Source organism: Exophiala dermatitidis (assembly GCF_000230625.1).
Source record: "Exophiala dermatitidis NIH/UT8656 unplaced genomic scaffold supercont1.9, whole genome shotgun sequence".
NCBI classification, from domain to species: domain Eukaryota; kingdom Fungi; phylum Ascomycota; class Eurotiomycetes; order Chaetothyriales; family Herpotrichiellaceae; genus Exophiala; species Exophiala dermatitidis.
This window is the reverse complement of record NW_008751654.1, coordinates 145,274-162,872: the sequence shown is the minus strand read 5'-3', so window position 1 is coordinate 162,872 and position 17,599 is coordinate 145,274. Positions and strand designations below refer to the sequence as shown.

The 17,599-nt window shown below is 52.9% G+C and overlaps 7 protein-coding genes across 7 annotated transcripts; 1 reads left to right on the top strand and 6 right to left on the bottom strand.

Moving 5' to 3' along the window:
* Nucleotides 1-44: 44 nt before the first annotated feature.
* Nucleotides 45-1,954, bottom strand: HMPREF1120_09233 (uncharacterized protein). Its single transcript, XM_009163512.1, has 3 exons — nucleotides 890-1,954; nucleotides 656-835; nucleotides 45-601 (listed from the first exon to the last, which is right to left on the bottom strand). Exons 1-3 carry the CDS (start codon nucleotides 1,283-1,285, stop codon nucleotides 230-232), a joined length of 948 nt encoding a protein of 315 aa, XP_009161760.1. The 5' UTR covers nucleotides 1,286-1,954; the 3' UTR covers nucleotides 45-229.
* A 565-nt stretch (nucleotides 1,955-2,519) lies between these two features.
* Nucleotides 2,520-4,879, bottom strand: HMPREF1120_09232 (primary-amine oxidase; the record flags this gene model as incomplete). The annotated part of the gene is made up of 4 exons (XM_009163511.1): nucleotides 2,520-3,408; nucleotides 3,470-3,898; nucleotides 3,960-4,301; nucleotides 4,365-4,879. The coding sequence occupies 4 exons, from the start codon at nucleotides 4,877-4,879 to the stop codon at nucleotides 2,520-2,522; spliced, it is 2,175 nt and encodes a 724-aa protein (XP_009161759.1).
* A 710-nt stretch (nucleotides 4,880-5,589) lies between these two features.
* HMPREF1120_09231 (DNA repair protein RAD57) lies at nucleotides 5,590-6,951 on the bottom strand (the record flags this gene model as incomplete). The annotated part of the gene is made up of 1 exon (XM_009163510.1): nucleotides 5,590-6,951. One exon carries the CDS (start codon nucleotides 6,949-6,951, stop codon nucleotides 5,590-5,592), a length of 1,362 nt encoding a protein of 453 aa, XP_009161758.1.
* Nucleotides 6,952-7,384: 433 nt separating this feature from the next.
* Nucleotides 7,385-7,691, top strand: HMPREF1120_09230 (uncharacterized protein; the record flags this gene model as incomplete). Its single annotated transcript, XM_009163509.1, has 2 exons — nucleotides 7,385-7,419; nucleotides 7,514-7,691. 2 exons carry the CDS (start codon nucleotides 7,385-7,387, stop codon nucleotides 7,689-7,691), a joined length of 213 nt encoding a protein of 70 aa, XP_009161757.1.
* Nucleotides 7,692-9,734: 2,043 nt separating this feature from the next.
* Nucleotides 9,735-10,785, bottom strand: HMPREF1120_09229 (mitochondrial GTP/GDP carrier protein 1; the record flags this gene model as incomplete). Its single annotated transcript, XM_009163508.1, has 3 exons — nucleotides 9,735-10,496; nucleotides 10,556-10,635; nucleotides 10,698-10,785. The coding sequence occupies 3 exons, from the start codon at nucleotides 10,783-10,785 to the stop codon at nucleotides 9,735-9,737; spliced, it is 930 nt and encodes a 309-aa protein (XP_009161756.1).
* Nucleotides 10,786-11,605: 820 nt separating this feature from the next.
* On the bottom strand, nucleotides 11,606-13,744 carry HMPREF1120_09228 (uncharacterized protein; the record flags this gene model as incomplete). The annotated part of the gene is made up of 3 exons (XM_009163507.1): nucleotides 11,606-11,662; nucleotides 11,714-13,471; nucleotides 13,580-13,744. 3 exons carry the CDS (start codon nucleotides 13,742-13,744, stop codon nucleotides 11,606-11,608), a joined length of 1,980 nt encoding a protein of 659 aa, XP_009161755.1.
* Nucleotides 13,745-14,603: 859 nt separating this feature from the next.
* HMPREF1120_09227 (carboxypeptidase) lies at nucleotides 14,604-17,445 on the bottom strand. The gene is made up of 5 exons (XM_009163506.1): nucleotides 16,505-17,445; nucleotides 15,871-16,455; nucleotides 15,651-15,821; nucleotides 15,472-15,596; nucleotides 14,604-15,412 (listed from the first exon to the last, which is right to left on the bottom strand). The coding sequence occupies exons 1-5, from the start codon at nucleotides 16,668-16,670 to the stop codon at nucleotides 14,840-14,842; spliced, it is 1,620 nt and encodes a 539-aa protein (XP_009161754.1). The 5' UTR covers nucleotides 16,671-17,445; the 3' UTR covers nucleotides 14,604-14,839.
* Between the last annotated feature and the right edge of the window lie 154 nt (nucleotides 17,446-17,599).

Sequence of the window (17,599 nt, the reverse complement as noted above, 5' to 3'; positions counted from 1 at the left end):
CACCATAATACGACAGCTACTGTAGTTGTAGACGTACAAAAGTACGTTATTGTAATCCCCAATTTAACGGTGATTTACTATGACTTGAAATCATCAGCTCTACTTGATCACACCAGACTCTTTGGTAGGCAAGTATTAATTATTATCGTAGCTCAAGCTGCTGCTATCAACGCGGCCTCTTGGGCGCTACTCTGCTTCGTACTGATACGGAGGCATTGACGCGTTTTCATCAAGCGTATGCTCCGTCTTCTTTGGAGGATGAATCAGGGTGGGACCCGTCGTCGCCCTGAAGAACCTCTTGCTCGTCCGGAAGTTTGATCCATTCCTGACTGTGCATATCCCACTGGTGTCCCTGAAACTCGGTCCGGACCAACGCAGCATCCGAGTACTCTTCCGTCAGGATCGGGACGTATGAAAAGGGCACCTTGGCCTTGACGCCTTCAAAGTAGGTGTGTCTCAGTGGGAAAATGTCTCGTAATCGGTATCGGTGGTTGTTCTTGCACATGATGATTCCAGGCTCGGTCTCGGGGTACACTTCGGACAAGCCGGTGATGTCGACGAACAGTCCGTTGTCAACACTGATGAAGCGCGCGTCGATGATCTGTACACGTCTGTCAGTCCAGGCCGAGCATCTTGCGGTCAAAATGGTACGCACATTGGCTCCGTCTCCTCGATCTCGCTGCCACGACCACGAGTTGACATCGAGGTAGTATCGTCGCTTTGGCTGACCATCGCCGACTTCATAGTCGTAATAGGTTTGGTTGTAGTGTTTCCCGAGAAGTCTCAGACCTTCGTCAGTGACTTGGGTGTCGAGATCCCAGTCCCATGGTAAGATCTGTTGGACGGTCAGTGTGCGCTTTTTTCTTGTCCGTCAAAATTTCCAACCCACCCTGCCATTCCAGTACCAGGCCAGCAGAGTCCCATGTGCGATCCAGGTCTCGATGCCCAGATAGTCAAAGGTCAAGAAGTATGCCCGAATCAGATGTTGCAGGGTGTCTCGTCTTTCCTCGTCGCTCACAATTCTCTGGAAAAAGCGGGCGTCGTAGTGGTGTAGGAGATCATCACCGCCTGGTTCGTGGAAGTACTTGTTTCGGTCGGGGTCTGGAGGAGCGGTCGCGGTGGAGGATGGAGCGCCTGCGCTGAGTGCGGTGGGAGCGGAAAGTGAGATCGACTCGGAGGGAATAGGCGTTGACAGGGTATCCGATAAGGGCGAAGCGTGTCCAGGGCTCACCCAAGTGATTAGGAGGCTGAGGAAAACAATGAAGAGGTATTGATTTGAAACCATGGCTGTTGCTTGCGAAAGAGGTTCCCGTTGAAAGGTTCTCGATTCATGGTCAAAGTGAATTCAGAAGATGCAGGAGAGGTGTGATGGGTGTCGATGGGTAGTTCTCAGCGTGAAGGTCAACGCAGGCAGAGCATCACCGTATGTGCAACGAGAAGGCGCCGTGTACAAGAGGAGACGGAAGGAAGGGAGCCTGAAAGACAACGGAGGCGCGTTAATGAATCCAGAACAGCTTCAAGAGACCGAAGTATTAGACATCATTGTCACCCAGAAGCATGACAGTGGCGGCAATAGAAGGAGCAAGTACAGTGTCACCTCGTAGTAGTAGTAGAGATATGAGATAGCACTCTATGATTAGCAGTCGTTGTACATGTTGCCCAGTCTCCATTCACAGAATTGTGCAGGGACTCGAGACCGACGATATCTCCCGCTTACACTGGCAGTGCATGTCGCGTGCCAGCTTGCCGCACCTGGAATTGTCAGAGACACTTGATTGAGGACCATCATCGGAGCAGCGGCACCAGCACTGGGCCAGTCAGGAGCCAGCGGCGGTCAGCGCATCTCCAGGATTCAGGGTTTTGTGCGCTCTGATAAGAGGCATGGGTGCCACTGACGATGCTAAAGGCTACAGCGTCGCACAGAGCCTTCCCAAAAGCCTCCTTAGGCCTCCCTAGGGCTCCCTAGCCCCTCGGTTCCCGGCCCGCCAGGGGGCCTGTTTGGCTTGGCCGCTTGGCAGAGGCGAGAGATGCCCAACCGTCAAATCACAGCCGCCACCGTCTTCCGTCGAAGCCGAAAGGACAGGGAACTCGACAGGCCTTGCGCTGGATTTGCTTTGCGGGAGTGGAACGGCGGTTATTGGCAGGGGCTTCAGGGTGGACTCCTCAGCCCGTCATTACCTAGGTAATTTAGCAGCGGCAGAAAGAACCCGACATGAACTTCAAGTGCTGTGCCTGACAAGTTGTAATATCCTCCAACATATAGTAATAAATAGTAGTAGTAGCAATAGGTAATCGCGGTTCTGGTTCAATCCCAACTTCAAATTGAAAGGTGGACTTGTACTCGGTGGCCCCGGATCGGAACATTCCCGGACCAACCTTGTTCCGTTCCGGCCTGACTGTGCATTATCACTCAGGCTGCACTGGGAACGTGAACTTGAGTGCCGTCGTACGTACTACTATTTCTCGGCGTGCTATATACAGTCTCATATCCAAGTCTGAGTTCAATGTATATATATCATTTAGTGCCCGTTGGCGTTGGCCCCTGTCACCTCAGCCACAGGGACGCTGTCAGTCCCTTGAAGATGTGAAGTCGGGGCTGCCTGGACAGAACCATTCCCATTCCTCGCCCCATCAGCCGCTGTGTCTGCTTGGCAACATGTTCCATTCTGGTCCCGTCCAACCTCGACACTGCTGAGATTCTTGTTGCTCGGGACATCCAAGGCCGGGTTTCTGACAAAAAAGTCCGCCGGCCTCAGTTGGAGCTGGTGGATTTCCACCGGCATGACCGGCCAGTCTTCCACCCGAGGGTTGTGAGTAAGTCCGAAGACGTTCCAAACCACCACGTCCTCGTTTTCCACGTCGTCATTGCGGCTCACGGCATCCGCAACACCGCCAATCTCCTTTTGTGACTGATTTGTAAACTCTCCCGCGGCGAACAGCTCGTCGTCCTTGTACTTGGTCACCCAGACATGGTGGTGGGCAAAGGCCGCCCGCTTCGCGACGATGGACTCGGGGTCGGCCAGGATCAATTGCGTTGGCGAAGGGATGAATTTGTACGCCACGGGCCGTTGAGAGATCGGATTGATCTTGTTGGTATTGGCCATCTTGATGGTCAAATTCGTGAACGGAGAGGCATGGATGGCCGACGATTTGGTCACCGGCTTTCGCACGACTTCGTAGCCGTTGCCAAACGGATTCGTCTTCGGGTTCATCGGCATCGGCAGCGACTCTTCCGTAAAGATGGTGTTCTCGTGTCCGTCGATGGCGGGATCGATCCGCACCGCAAAGATATGTTGATGGTTTTGTGCCAGGGCACCCGGTGACACGACGTTCCCGTACGGACTCACCTTGCCCGGATCGATGTTCACCACGGATACAATACCCGTGGCCCGTGTTTCGACTGTGATACTGCGTCGGGAGAAACCCCGTAGTCAGCGTGGTGTCACCTGCAGACAGTCATCCGACTCACCCTCCAGCTTGATCCAGCTTGAACGCAAAAATATACTCGTAGTTGGCGAGCGTGATGATAAATTGCACTACCAGCTCTCTCGATCTCGTCACCACGGCTCGGTTGGTTCGGAAGTTGGTATGCTTCCACCCGATGCCGTTGTCCTGTTCGTGGATACAAACGACGTTCTTTGACACTGATGGTTTGCCTTCCGAGTCGACAAGCATGGCGTCGATATACTTGATCACACCAAGACAGTCGCAGCCCAAGGCAAGGTTGTTCGCCGCTCGACCGGCACCAGCATCGCCGAAATCGAACGCCTGCTTGCGCTGAAATGGCGGTCGAGGATCGCCGTACGGGACGGTCATCTCAGACAAGCTCAACCGATACAAGACACTGCGACCGTCATATTGCACATCGTGCAACACTGCACACTCTCGAGGAGTAAACCTAGGTCAAGGTCAGCACCAGCTGGTTTACTTTCAATAGTACTGAAAGAGGCGTGACATACCCAACCCGGAATCTCCATTTCTGCCACTCGATCAACGAGTCGTCGCTAACCTTGAACGAAGGCCCTTCAGGCTGCACCACGTTCAAAGGTTTCAGGTCGTCGCGAAGAGGAATGTCCAGCAGCTCTGGGACATACTCGGCCGGTTGGCAGTGCGCCAGCACGTTTGCTTTGGCGGTTCCGTATTCCAGCCCGTCTTCGGCACCTCCAGTGGCCAGGCGGTCGATCCGGATAATCTCCTTTTTGTACGTGTCCATCACGGGAATGATGGGGAGAGGAAAGGCGTAGTGATTTGTATCGGGGTTCTCATGTCGAAGCTTTGCAAAGCAAAGGCCCTGCGTATATCTACAGATAGACCATCAGAAGACAAACACACAAAAAGGTCAGCTGGAACCAAACTCAACCTACCGTGGAGTCACTTCGCCCGGGTCAGGGCCACCGTAGGGCCACGGATCAATGGCAACCTCGAACTTCGTTTGGTCGAGATTGAGCTCTCGAATGGCCTTTTTGAACATCTCCGACTCGACACAGACATCAGTAAACTCGCGGAACTCGTCCACGGTCAAGGACTGCTGGGCGCCCTTCTCCAAGCGTCGGAGATGGACTTCCTTGCCCGTGGCAATGTCGACAATTGATTCCAGATACTCATGGCTGCGATCGTCGTAGACAACGTCGTACTGGACACGAGCCTGGCGGGCCGGTCGGGGCGTGTCTGGCGATAGAGTCCCGGCGTGCTCGGCTTCGAGAAACTTGACCACTTGGGCCTTGGGCGGCTCGACGGTGTAGATGTTGCGGAAGAGAATGACAGACTTGCGTGCGTCCAGCACGGCTTGTCGCGCGATCTCGATTTCTTCGCTGCTCAACTGGTCAAAGGGGTGTTTTTGCACCCTCTTGGGCACCACATGGCCATTCGAAGCCGTCATGTTGGGTTGAACTGAAGAACGAGATTGTGGAAACCAGAAACGACCAGACCAGACAATCCAAGTGACTGGGAAGAAACAATGACAGAATACCAGACCAACCTAGAAAGAAAGAGATAAAGTCGCAATGAGCCGCCTAGAAGAGAGAGAGAGAGAGATGGGATACTACCTTAGGTAGGTACAGTAGTAGGAGTAGTAGTTCGGTTTGATGCTTCTGCCGTTGTAGCCACCGCGGACTTCTCCTGCTGACAGGTGCCTTGTTTGAAGAGTCAATTCAAACGGTCCAGAATTGCCTCCACAAGCACGCCAACGAGCCGTCCTCTTGGTGATTGTTGTCCATGTTCAAACGATAGGCCTCCAGTGACGCCGCAGACGAGCAGTAGATAAAGCATTATCAATGATCATCCTGTCAAACATGAATCTGTAACCAATGTGGCCGTGGCGTCGCGTCGACATTCCCGATCGAGCCTGATATCTAGAGTCTAATCAATGACGAACTGAAAGGCCAGCAGGAGGTAACCCTGGAGATTCTACAAGTTGAAGGACTGCAGTACGACGAGCTGTCATTACATGCACCCCAGCCTGCCTGTCTCTATGTATCCAAGACTCCCATACTGACATCCAAACTCTAACTCACCCGTCTCTGCTACTTGGCCAGTCTACCCAACAGGAGCAGTTTGCAGTACATACAGTGGTAGGCGTCCCTTGGGGGATTATGGAAATTCGTCGTCTTCATCCGTAGCCCACAGTTCCTCATTCAAAAGATCCGCATGTTCATCGTCCAACGTGGTTGTCACTTTCGCAGGTTCAGGCTCGGGAAGAGAAACAATGCCCGGCATGCCAATTTCGTATCGAATAGGAGGGTATGTCTGCGGCGCCCACGGTGCAAACACCACGGCAAACGTCCTGCTCTTCTTGCGGTCCCGCCAGATGTTCCCTCCGGCATATTCTTGCCTCTCGCCTTCCATCTTAAGGACGATGCGAGCAGAGATCTGGTTGGCCCACGCCAAACCCAGAGCCGGGTTTTTGTACTGTCCGCGCCTTTCGTGAGGGTCGTCGCCCCAACCCGTGAAGAACTGCTGCTGGTAGTCCAGACTCTGTACTTCTTGGCGTCGCTCGGCGACAGCAGGGGAAACTTCGACGTTGGGGCCTGACAAAGCTGGTGAGGACCTCGTAGCAGGAGACGAGGAAGAGGGCCGTCCTATGTTTCGCTGGTCCTCGAACCGATCCGACACTTGGTTGGTCACCACGATAGCGGTGTTGTTTTGAATGGCTACGCGTCTGAGCATCGTTGCCAGCTTGCCCAGCTCCACGGCCCTCTCGGCCAGACCTGCTGGGGTTCGAGTTTCGTGTTCGGCTCGGAAGTTGGCTGCCACCGAATCCAACACCACCAGCCCGATGTTGAATCGCTCTACCGCCACGGGCAGCTGGTAGCGAAGAATGTGTTCCTGGGCCTCGAGGTCGTTGGTCGCAATGGTATGCACAAAGTCTAGAGACGGACGGTCTTGAGGCTCCATGCTTTCGTACTCCGGATGGGCATAGAGCATTTGTTTGAGTCGGCTGGTGTTGAGCGGCGCCTCGGTCGACACGTAGATGGCCCCCTTGCCCAAGCCTCGGGGAGGAGGCAGTTGGACCGACAGCAGCAGGCCCAGGACTAACTGGGTCTTCCCAACAGCGCTCTCGCCAACGATCTCCGTAATGTGTCCTGGTGCAAACCCACCGACCAGTGCTCGATCAATGGCTGGGTCGAGTGTCTTCACCCTCAAACTGCCCTTGTGCGATTCCGCCGCTTCATTGCTCGGTCCACCAGCATCATCTCCGGCGCCTACCTCGGGCTGAGACGTGTCCTGGCCTATCTTTTTCACATTAGCCGCCACGTCAGCCTGCAGCGCTTGGACGACGTCCGTGACGAGTTTTTGGACGTCCACCGACGGTAGAGGACATGTTCTCGCGATCTCCTTGGGATCGGATGTGAGTAGATCGGCGACGGTGATGTCGTTCTTCTCGAGCGAGTGCAAGAGATGCGTGTACGGCTTGATGTCGAAATCAGGAAGGACTTCGAGGAGGTCGGACATTGCCAGTCGAACTCGAGGGCGGCAGCGATCGGGGCGTAGAGATGTAGCCACACAGAGCCATCGTTTACCCCAGGTTCACCATAGACACAGGGTAGCAAAGGGACTGTCCGACAGTCTGTTTGCTCCTCGAGCAAACGCGGCTGAAGCACAGCAGGGGCACAACAGCGGTACAGGGGTTGGCTGCAGTGACTGAAACCAAATGATAATGTCGATGGTTGATTTACAAACCAACCGACGAGGCTGCGCGTGGCACGCGAAAGACATAATATAATATTCGATTGGACCAGCAGAACAAATTGATCCATCGAGCCACCACCACTCATAGTGTCCTTCTTTCTCCAGCTCCAACTTGAACGTCAACTCAAGAATAACATACACTGTACTTCCTCCTGCGTGAAATCGAGTATCCTCTGCAACTTGAACCACACTCAAAATGGCGTCTGTCGCCCAGCCATGGCTGATCTCAAAGTAAGGCACACCTACAGACCCAAAGTCCCTCATCTTCAGTCCCAGTGCATGTCAGAAAGTACATTCTAGCTGACAACCGAATTCCAACCCTCAGATTCATTGACCCTATCTTCGCCGTCTGTGTCGGCCTCTCTGCAGCAGCCGTGCGAATCCGCCGCGAAGAGAGAGAAAAGTACCCCGACCAAGACTCCAGCTTCCCTGCCCTGTGGCAGAAAGGCGTCACGATGGCGCGGAGCTACTACGCGCGCGAGGTGAAAAGTGACAGCAAGTGATGCGCGTGAAGAGGGAGTTCAAAAGGGCCAACAAGTCTATATGGTCTGGATACCGGCGTTTCGGACGGCTATCAAGGCAATCAGGTCTTGAAATGAGTCGACAGTCCCATTTTTCTTGATCCTCGCTCGACACAGCGTATTGCACTGCGCGCCGATAATTTTCTCACGCCAATACCGGGAAGCAACATCGAACTTCCCTACATGAAGGACACACTGTTCCCACAGCCTCCTCGTGGAGACCATGAGAGTTCTTCTCTATCAGACCTTCACGCTCCAAGACTCGTGGCTTTACTGCGGGAGCCTTGTCCGTACTCCCAGCTCGAGATATCCTGGTCCACCGAACGGGAGGGGTCATGGGGGCACAAGTTCAGAACTGCTCCATGGGGAAGCTTGACGATCGATACTGAGTGGCATCCATTTCGGTCCCTATCTTCTTGGGTTGACTTCTAGACGCCATGCTCTGGGTTTATACAGTCATCACTGTGATGCCGATGACTACATCGCATCCAGAAATCCGGCACTATTTCCGAATTTTCCGAGTCATGTGTCAAATGCCACTGGGATGGCCTGCAATCAATAATGTCGGTTTACTTGCTTGTCGTTGCAAGCAAACAATTGGGAGGAACATTGCGCTCACAATGCCCGAAAATCGATCGTTTTGGAACCACATCGTCCAAAGTCATTCCGACGGATGTCTGCGGCCGACCTCTACCTTTATATCTCGGGAATTGTTTGAGCTCGAGTAAACAACCACTTAATCCCAATCCTTTTCTTCTGAGGCTATACCGGGCACCATTCTGTCAGCTACGCGCGAGAGCATGGCCAGGCTTGTTTGACACAACTTGAAGCACACCAACTCGGTCCGGAGCACGAGAGACGATGCTGCCTGAGCCACTGCAAATGATTTCAACATTCGGCCTGGAAGGAGGGGGGAAACTACGTAATAGTCCTACCTAAGTACATGCAGTGATAGTTGTGTCGCGTTATCAGGAAAATGAATCTCCCCTTCAGACAATGCAATAGGTCCCATGAGTCGGCCAGGCATGTTCGTCGGCAGGAGATGGAAACCCCATGACTAGTAGTAGGGTGAGGGCAGACTGACGATGAACCGGCCGGGCGATTTCGAGACAGAACAAAACATGCAATGCAAATCCTGCCAAAATGATAGCCACAATACCTCCGTATCTCGAAGGCAGACACTTATCGAATCTATACACTCAACCTTTAAGACCAACAAGACATTGGTGGTGTCAGCAGAACATGCAAATTCATTGCACATGGCATCGTGAGATACCAGTATATAACCTCTAAGTAACAGTAATGAAAAACATATAGCGTAGCACATCTCTATCTATTCAGAATTCAGTGCCAGAATGCTAAACTCAGCATTGGCCATGATGGCCGTGGAAATGGTCCTTACTAGGTATCTATGGAAGCAAAGGCGTTGGAATATATAACAAGCATCAGAGGAGGAACCGCGAGGGACAGATATCACAAACTGACCCAAACAGGGCGAGACTCCTGCGCATTGGCAGACACAACCGAGACAAGGGATTCTCATGGAAAGTGAAGATTCATATTCGCTTGACCCTGTCCCCGTTTCTCCCGCCCTCAACCCACAATAAGCTCTACCTGTGCAGTCTTCTATCTCTCTATTCCCGAGCAAATCATGCACAGATTCATGGCCCAACAACTACAATATCCCTCATTAGCACACCCTCAGGCCACCCCCTGAGGAGGATACTCCTTTAGAATCAATCTTGGAAGATAGTCTATCCCAAGGCCAGGCATTCAATCCTGCATTGGCAGCAACGCCAGTGAACGCCACGCCCGCATAATACAAGTCTCTCTTTTGATCGGTCATAACCATTCGCCCCGCTGTATCGCCACGCCTCGCCTCACTTTGTCGGGGTCAAAACCACCACCACGGGAAGGTCAAGTCAGAGACTGATGTTCTGCCCCGACATGACGACCTCGGCCGCCGGGCACTGGCTCGTCCGAAAACCCGTTGCAATTGGAAATCCTATGCAAGCCGCTTCGAGTTTACACGATCTTGCCAAAGGCCGGAATGAGAGTCTGAGCCAGCCAGAAGCTGAAAACCAACTTGGGCCCAGTCATGAGCATCTTTGGCGTCAAACCCTTGAAGAAAGCCGTGATGCCTTCATTCTTCATCATGCTGCCCACAATTCTGAATCCAGATTCCGGGTTCTCAAAGTTCCTGTTTTGAATGCGCGTCTTGATCACATCCAATGGAGCCGACACGATCAAACTGGCCGAGGCACCCGCAACCGAAGCCACAAAGTTCTGCCCCCAGGTGGCTTTGTTGTAGTCTTCAAGCTTGAACAACTTCTCTTTGGCCCAAGCCGAACCACCGAACAGCGCAAACGAGCCAGGGGCGTTACGGGCAGCCGTCCATCCAGCACCGCGATAGAGCCCCATACCCTCGTCGGCGACGATGCGGAAAAAGCCTCGCGACCGGAATGCTTCCGGGTTGGTCTGTCGTTTGATCTTCAACACATCGAGCGGGAGAAGGATGATCTCGCCAATGCCGATCAGCGAACCGGCCGTGGCGTTCAGGATGGCCTTGCCAGTGCCTTTGCCGAACGCATTGTCGAAATCTTGCGCATGGTGCTTGGTCAGGTAGTCGCGCACAAATGGCTGGCCACCATATTTGTATATCCGCTGCAGAATCTTGTATCCGGCCGCATATCCCAGACCGGGGAAGAGAGAGGTAAACTTGGTGCCAAGGGGAGCCGAGGCATATTCGCGGAAGATGACACTGTTGAAAGCCGAAACCGATGTCACCTGCAAAAGATCGGTCAGTCTCGGGACGAAGCTGGAGCTTGGGGTGGGAAGAGCTTTACTTTGCTAGAGTTGCTCATCAGCCGTTTGGCGATTGTGTCCACAGGATGGAAGACCAAGAGCTCTGCAACACCAGCCGAGCCTGAAAAAGAAAAAGCGGATCAGTATTCGCAATCCTAAGAAATTATCGACGTGCGTATGTACCAGATCCCAATAATCTCGCTGTGCCGGATTCTTTTTTATATTCTTTAGTGGCGGAGCCCAGAGCTGGAGCCATCGCGGGAGGAGACATGACGGTAGTTTATAACGAGAGACTGCGACTTCGTCTCAGAGCAGGAGTTGAATAGAGGAGAGGTCGAATGAAGGAAGTGAGGCCGCAGAGCAAATAAATGCTGCCGAAGTACTAGTACTAGTATTTGATTTCTGTACTGGACCGGCTGCTCTTGAGAATAATCGATGATGGTCTTTACGCTGAATTGCTCGCCGCAAAGCAAAAGAGTGCCAACCCGCGCGGATGAGAAGTAAGTCGAATGCGCCTGATAGGTACACGAAGGGGAATCGCAGTAGGATGATGACCGTGAGCAAGGAAAAAAAGTTTTGGTGGAGAATCAATGGGGGAGGAGACTCGAAGCTGCGCCGGTGCCAGTGCCAGTGCCAGTGATCGGAGCTCCCACTGCTAAAGTCGGCCGCCGGAGTTGGGCCTTATCTTATCGCCGCCAGTTACAGATGTTATTACATAATCGTGTCTTGTGCGACACTGGCACGCGATATCACCCGTGAAAAACCTGGTAGAGTACCGTACCTGGTACCTGTGCTGTTGGAACACCTCTGTATTTGTATTATTGACAGACTGGTGTTCGCGCTTCCAGTAGACTAACTGCATAATCATCTTCCCATCTGAAGTGGCTGTTGGAGATGGTTCCTCGACTCTTTTTATGTGGCAACGACATGAATCGTCACGATCATAATCTCTTGTGCTTTTGCTTGCCAACCATTGCTCCATATCCATGCGGTCTTGCTGACTATGCAAACGTAAATATCTCAATGGCACCACCGCCATAAACATCCGTGTCCCGTCCTGCAACGCCGTCGCTAAGATCCAAAGAGTGAAATTAGGACGCTTGAGCTGGCTCCAGCTTGATTCTGGACTTGATGCCATTGCTGCCCTCCTGTCTGGCGTTAGCAAGTCTTTTCATTTTGGGGCAGCCTCTCAACCTCACCTCTGCTTTCCTCTTCCCAAGGACTGAATCAGGGGTCGCCGTTCGCCCTGTGCCGCCGACCGGGGTTGAGACACCATCCTTCTCACGACCTTTGGTCACTTCGGCGTAACAACTGGCGTGATAATACCGGCCTCCGATTTGAACGGCATCTTTCCAGATGAAATCCTGTACGTCCTCACTCCACTCACTCTTGAACGGTTCTTGGTCGATTGGACAAGGCAATGATCGAAGCACGGGATCCGCTGGCACTCGAACGAAATCCTGGGTCTTCTTCTTCGCCACCGCCGCAGCAGCGTTCACCGGCGCCCCATTTGCGTCGACAGGTCCGGCGTCGTCCTCATACTCTTTGCTCGCGATCCACTCCCGCTCATCAACATACCAACTGCGGTTCTGACCACGTTTCTCGGCCTCCAGCATTCTAGCCTTGGTCTTGAAGTGCCAATCCAGATGACGGGCTTTCTTCGCTCTGCCGGCCTCGTCTAATGTGAATCTCCTTCCACAAGTACTGCACTGATTCGGACGAGCATTCAAGAATCTTGCGATGAGGTGTGGCCGCCGTATCCGAATGCTAGCTGAAGCTAGACTGACTTCATCAACGGGGTCGGCGCCATATGTGGCATGGCTCGGCATGGCTGAAGTGGTGCCTGGAGGCGGAGTTGGTACAGCAGACAAGAGTCCTGACGCTCGCAATTGGGCCAGCAGGGGGTTTTCAGGCACTGGAGGAGGAACGTTGTTGACAGGCAGAGAATTAGTCGCACCCGAAGTAATTTGGCCATAATAGTTGGGTGGCTGCACAGCTTGCTGCTGAGCAGCAGTAGCCCGTAATAATTCAGCTAGATTGGTGCTGTTGAACAACGAGGTAGCAGCCGGTGCTGGCGGTTGCGGCATAGCAGCTTGTGGAGGCATGTATGCGTTTTGCACAGGCGGTGGTACCTGGACAGGCGTCGGAGTTGCAAGCTTTGCCGTCATCCTCTCGGCCATCTTTTGCATAATTGTGTTTCTGATATCCACCAAATCACTTTCTGAGGCGTTGCCGCTGTCTAAAATCTCCTTCAAAGTCTGCAGACTCGCCAATTTCCTCCGAGCACCCGCATCCATGGGATGAGTAGCACATTCGATTTTGGCATCGGTGGTAAGGTCGTCAATATCGTTGTGTAGCTTCTGTACGTCAACCGCCCCAGCCGAGACAGGCCGAGGTTGCGGTGTTGGTGTATGATACTGTGGTATCTGAGGAACCGGAGTCTGCTGGAAGAACGGAGCTGCTGGAGCTTGGTACGGTTGAGGATAAGAAACGGGGGGTGTGTGAGCGTACGGTGGTTGCGGCGTTGCCGCCTGCGGCTGGGGACTTTTGATCTGCGTCGGGACGGCCGGAGCCAGCTGCGGATATGTCTGTGGAGGAGTCGGTGTATGTCGATACCGCGGGTCGGATACTAGCCTTGCAGCAGGTGCTGGGACCGGGGTGGATTGATAACGGGTAGTCGCTGGTAAGGCAGAGCGGAATTTGTTCAAGCTGTCGACGATGGATTGTGTGCATGTGTGGGGGAAGACGGGCGTGGGCGAAAGTGAACCGGGCACTGGCTCGCGCCATGTCTTCAACATCTCTTCCAGCTTCCGCCGGACAGGAGTATCCACCTGAGAGTAAGCCAGCATGAAGATCTGGTGCAGGTTGCGACCGAAATACACCGTGTACGGAGATCCCACATTTTTCGCTATCGAGTCCAACACATATAAGGCCGGCAGCTTGCGTGCGGGAGGTGCCTATCAGATATCAGCATGCTTGACAATGGTTAAGTGGTTCGAGCCGAGAAGACCATTTTCAAACAAAAGTCGTACAGAAAAACGAAGGAAGCAAAGATGGCGACATACTCTGTTGATGTGGTTCTGAAGGACACGGGAAATTGCTTCGGCGTGTTCAATGTTTTCTTTCGCGATCAAGGTCAGATTTGAGATCTGATATCTGTCATTTGTCACAAGGTCTTCCAAAGACCCCTTGTAGTCTTCGGCGACTTCATCAGACGGTAGTCCTGACATGAGGAGCAACCAGGGCAGAGAGGGAGGACACTTCGCACGAGGATAAGAGAGATTGAAAGGTGGTGCTGTGTGGAAGTGAGAGTCGAGTCAAGGGTCCCACAGTCAAACGGGCAGTCGAGCGTGTGGTCAGAGGGAACTCTGGTCTTCAACACAATGACAGTCACCGGGTGATCTTGATATAGCCAGCAGACTATGCACACCGCGACCAGACACGAGGCCGGAGGTAGCAGATAGACAACAACGAAAGAGAAGAGTCGTGGTATCTTTTGGCTATCTACAACCCTCGGACACCGGAAGGCAGATTGTTGTTTGACCCTTTCTTTTGTTCTTCACTGGCTCCAGCTCAGTACAATAGCCCCTTGTGTTCCACCCTTCCACCCTATTCTTTCATGTTGCGGCCGCAGCCTCAATAAAGGCCAGATTTGCACCCGGTAACAGATGAACACTTGCGTGAGTCTTTGAAGGCTTCGTTCGCAGTTAGGGTGGCTCAGATGATCGTCGAGAGAAGGAATTAGCAGCTAATTGTTGGATCTTGTTCTCATTGAGCAACCCGGAGATGGCTGGTGGGTTAGATGTACCTTGCGGAGGGTAGACGATGCAAAATCAGGGGAGGCGGAGGGATGAAGTGAGAGCGTGGTCAGGTAGAAACGAAACAATCAGTGAAAGGATCGGAAGACGCAGCAGCAACTTCCAGACCGCGAAGGAACATATTACGTCAGCAGGGGCCAAGCCACGTGATCTATTTACTAGTGCGGAATAAACGCCCGCCGCTATTGATGGTGTTCAGCCTTGCGCATCTGCGCCTCTTCTGCCCCTCCTCACTGAAGAAGTCCTCAGCATGAACGAGGAGTTCACCATGTCAGCTGTAAGAGTCATCTTTACATTTCATCGAGGCATTTCATAGATTTACTCGGATATATTGAAGTATTCACACTGAGTTCCGGAAGCCTTGTCAGCTGCACCGATTGCAGAGCAACGGCCTGTTTCGACATCATTCAGATCATACAAAATTCCGCTTTATCCCCTGCTGATGGGTGCATCAGATCCTTCGAGGCAACTGCAATTACATACTAATTGTGCACCCAAAACTCTCATTCATTCCACTGTGGTGCTGTTCCCGCCCCCTGTTTGAGTGGTAAATGGACCTATCTCCGTCAAATTGCTGATCCGGCCAAGGAGGAACTCAAGTTGTCGATACCCTGCTCCCGGCACATATTGCGGGATTTCGTGACCGGCAAGATTGACCGTCACCCACGTGAGACCTCTTTCTGTGTGTGTGACCCCCATTATCCCACCACCCGCAACAATACCAACAGGAACAGCCGGGATGGGCTGGGTGGCAGTCTCATTGAGCACAAAGCCAATCGAAGGATTATATGGTACGAAAAACAAGTCACTGGGAGCTTCGGAGAAACCTTGTTTACCATTCCATGTCATGTTGTTCAGGGTCATCAGAGTCCCATTCGTAAACAAAAGGAAGTCGAACAAGCCGCTGCCGACGACAACGTTGTTGGTGCGTTCGATAACAGATGGCAAAGCTGTGAAGCTCGAGGGCTCTGATTCGTCACCGTTAGGGAATAATTCGTCGTCACCGCATATCACGTAATTGGTGGGCGGTGCGTGAATAGCAGCTTGAACATCGCTTCGATTGAAGTAGTTGTTCGGTCCCTGAGTGCACACATCTTCAGTATATACATCTCCTGAGCCCTGGACCATATTTTACTTACTTCTGCGAGCGATGGAAACCCAAGCTCGTCCCAGACGAACGGACAGAAGTCAGGCACGTGATACACGTTGAAGCAAGGGTTGACATAGACGGCGGCCGCCACGATAGCATCCCATACGTCGCACCCTATATGGAGTTAGGGTCCTGGAGGCCACCTGTGGTAACTTCGAGACAACAAACCTGGTGCGGAGTCATTCGGTGCAGTGAATTTTCCGGGCGGTGGAAATGTCAATGCCTCTTCCATGAACTGAAAGTAGCCACACTTCTCAGCTTGGGCGTTGATATCTTGTAGAAAAGTTTGGTTGAGGCCGAGTACATTCTCGTAATTGTTCGCCGCGGTCACAGCAGGCGCTGGCAACGTCAGTTACATTGGCTCGGCGTAATGTGACAGTCCTCTTACCCTGGATCAGAACCGAGTCTAATCCAATACTCGGGTCGTTGATCTGAATCCCTTTGACATTGTAGTAATCTGTGTTGTTCTGGTCTAGCATATAACTGGCGATGTAAGGGATGTACTGCCCGGCATATGACTCGCCAGTGATGTAGACCTTGCGGCCAGTGAGGTTGAAGGTGGTCATGAAGTTTTGCCAGAAACCCGCAAAATCTCGACCTACATCGACCTCGTTTCTTATCTGCGCTGGGGCGCCTGGAGCCGCAGGAGAAAACCCAGTGCCGATAGGCTGGTCAACATACACCATGTTGGTCAAGTTTGTCCAAGAGAACGGATTCGGCTGCGGCTCGTAGGTACCACTCTGCCACAGGAAAGGACCATGCTCTTGGAGCAACCCGTCGAGCGAGCTGCAGCCGGGTCCGCCATTCAGCCAGATGGTGATTTCGTCAGATGCCGCTGGGTTTGCCGAAGGGAAGAACCAGAACCAGAGCTGATTGACGTTCGAGCTATTCTGGTCAATAGGCAAGGTCCCGGCATAAGACTCGCCGATGTCAAAGTTCACAAGGGGAATGCCGGAGCCGTTCACCGCAAATTCTGGCTGTGTCAGTCCTATCAACGGCTCATATACAATTCCAGAGCCTACTCTCGGTCTGTGGAGTCAAGTAGCTCGATTGTTGGCGCTTCACGAGAGGTTGGCGATTTTGCGAGGCGGTAAGCTTGTGTACCCTTTTAGGCGCACGTTTGTGAGGGTTTTCCATGGCCAAGGCACAGGGCACAAGACATGCCAGCAACCAAGTATTGAAGCGCATTTTGAGTCAGGGCAGCAGATCCACGCACGAAAAGGAAAAATGGACTCGAGAGAGAAGAGCAAGAGAAAGCAGCGGTTCCCTGGACCACCTGAAATACCTGTACCTTCCTGTACCCCCACCACAGCATGACACCATGGACCGCATGCTCGTCCTCAGCGGCAAGCTGGGTCAGCGCAACGATGGTCTCCAACACATTGGCATGACGCAGCACGAGTGCATCATCAACGGAGGCAGATAGGAAGGTTGCATTTGCGTTGGTAGCGACGGGGTGCTTGATCGCGCTTGAGTGAAGCTTAAAGATGCTTGAAGTTGTTCGCGTAGAAAAAGTGGAGGGGCGTCTTCCAGGCCATTCCCCTTCCAGAAGGTCACTGTGCATGGTGAGGCCATCAGATGTAACTCAGCTTCAAGTTGCGGAGAGAACATGTTGTAACCCGGTCCAGATCCATTAGCCTATTCGCAGACCCCGGAAGCAGTGGGCCGTGTAAGCGGCGGTCAAGGCGCTACATCCTTGAGATGGACATTCCCGCAAGCAAGGTAGAGCGCGAAAGCTGTCTGAAGCGTAGATACCCTGCGACAAAGGTGGGATGGCGGGTGAAAAGTAGCAATCCGTGCAGCAAGATAAGAGAAGAGCTCGTCTAATGGTCGCATCAAACAGCGACTCCAAATTGCCTGACCCCTTCCAGTGAAAGCTGAACTGAACCAGTAGCAGAGTGAAGCTGAAGCTTACCTCAAGGTACCATTTGAATAAAGGCATCATGATTGCGGGAAGATGCGTGATAGCCGCAGCAGTGGCACCGGCAGGGAGGAGAAACAATCCCCAAGCTGGCGCGTCACGCGACCAGAGGTGATGCTCCCACGTGACATATCACATGACAAGCGCTTTTGCTTAGTCATAATATGCGTCTGCTCCCGTCAACGCCGGTTGATGT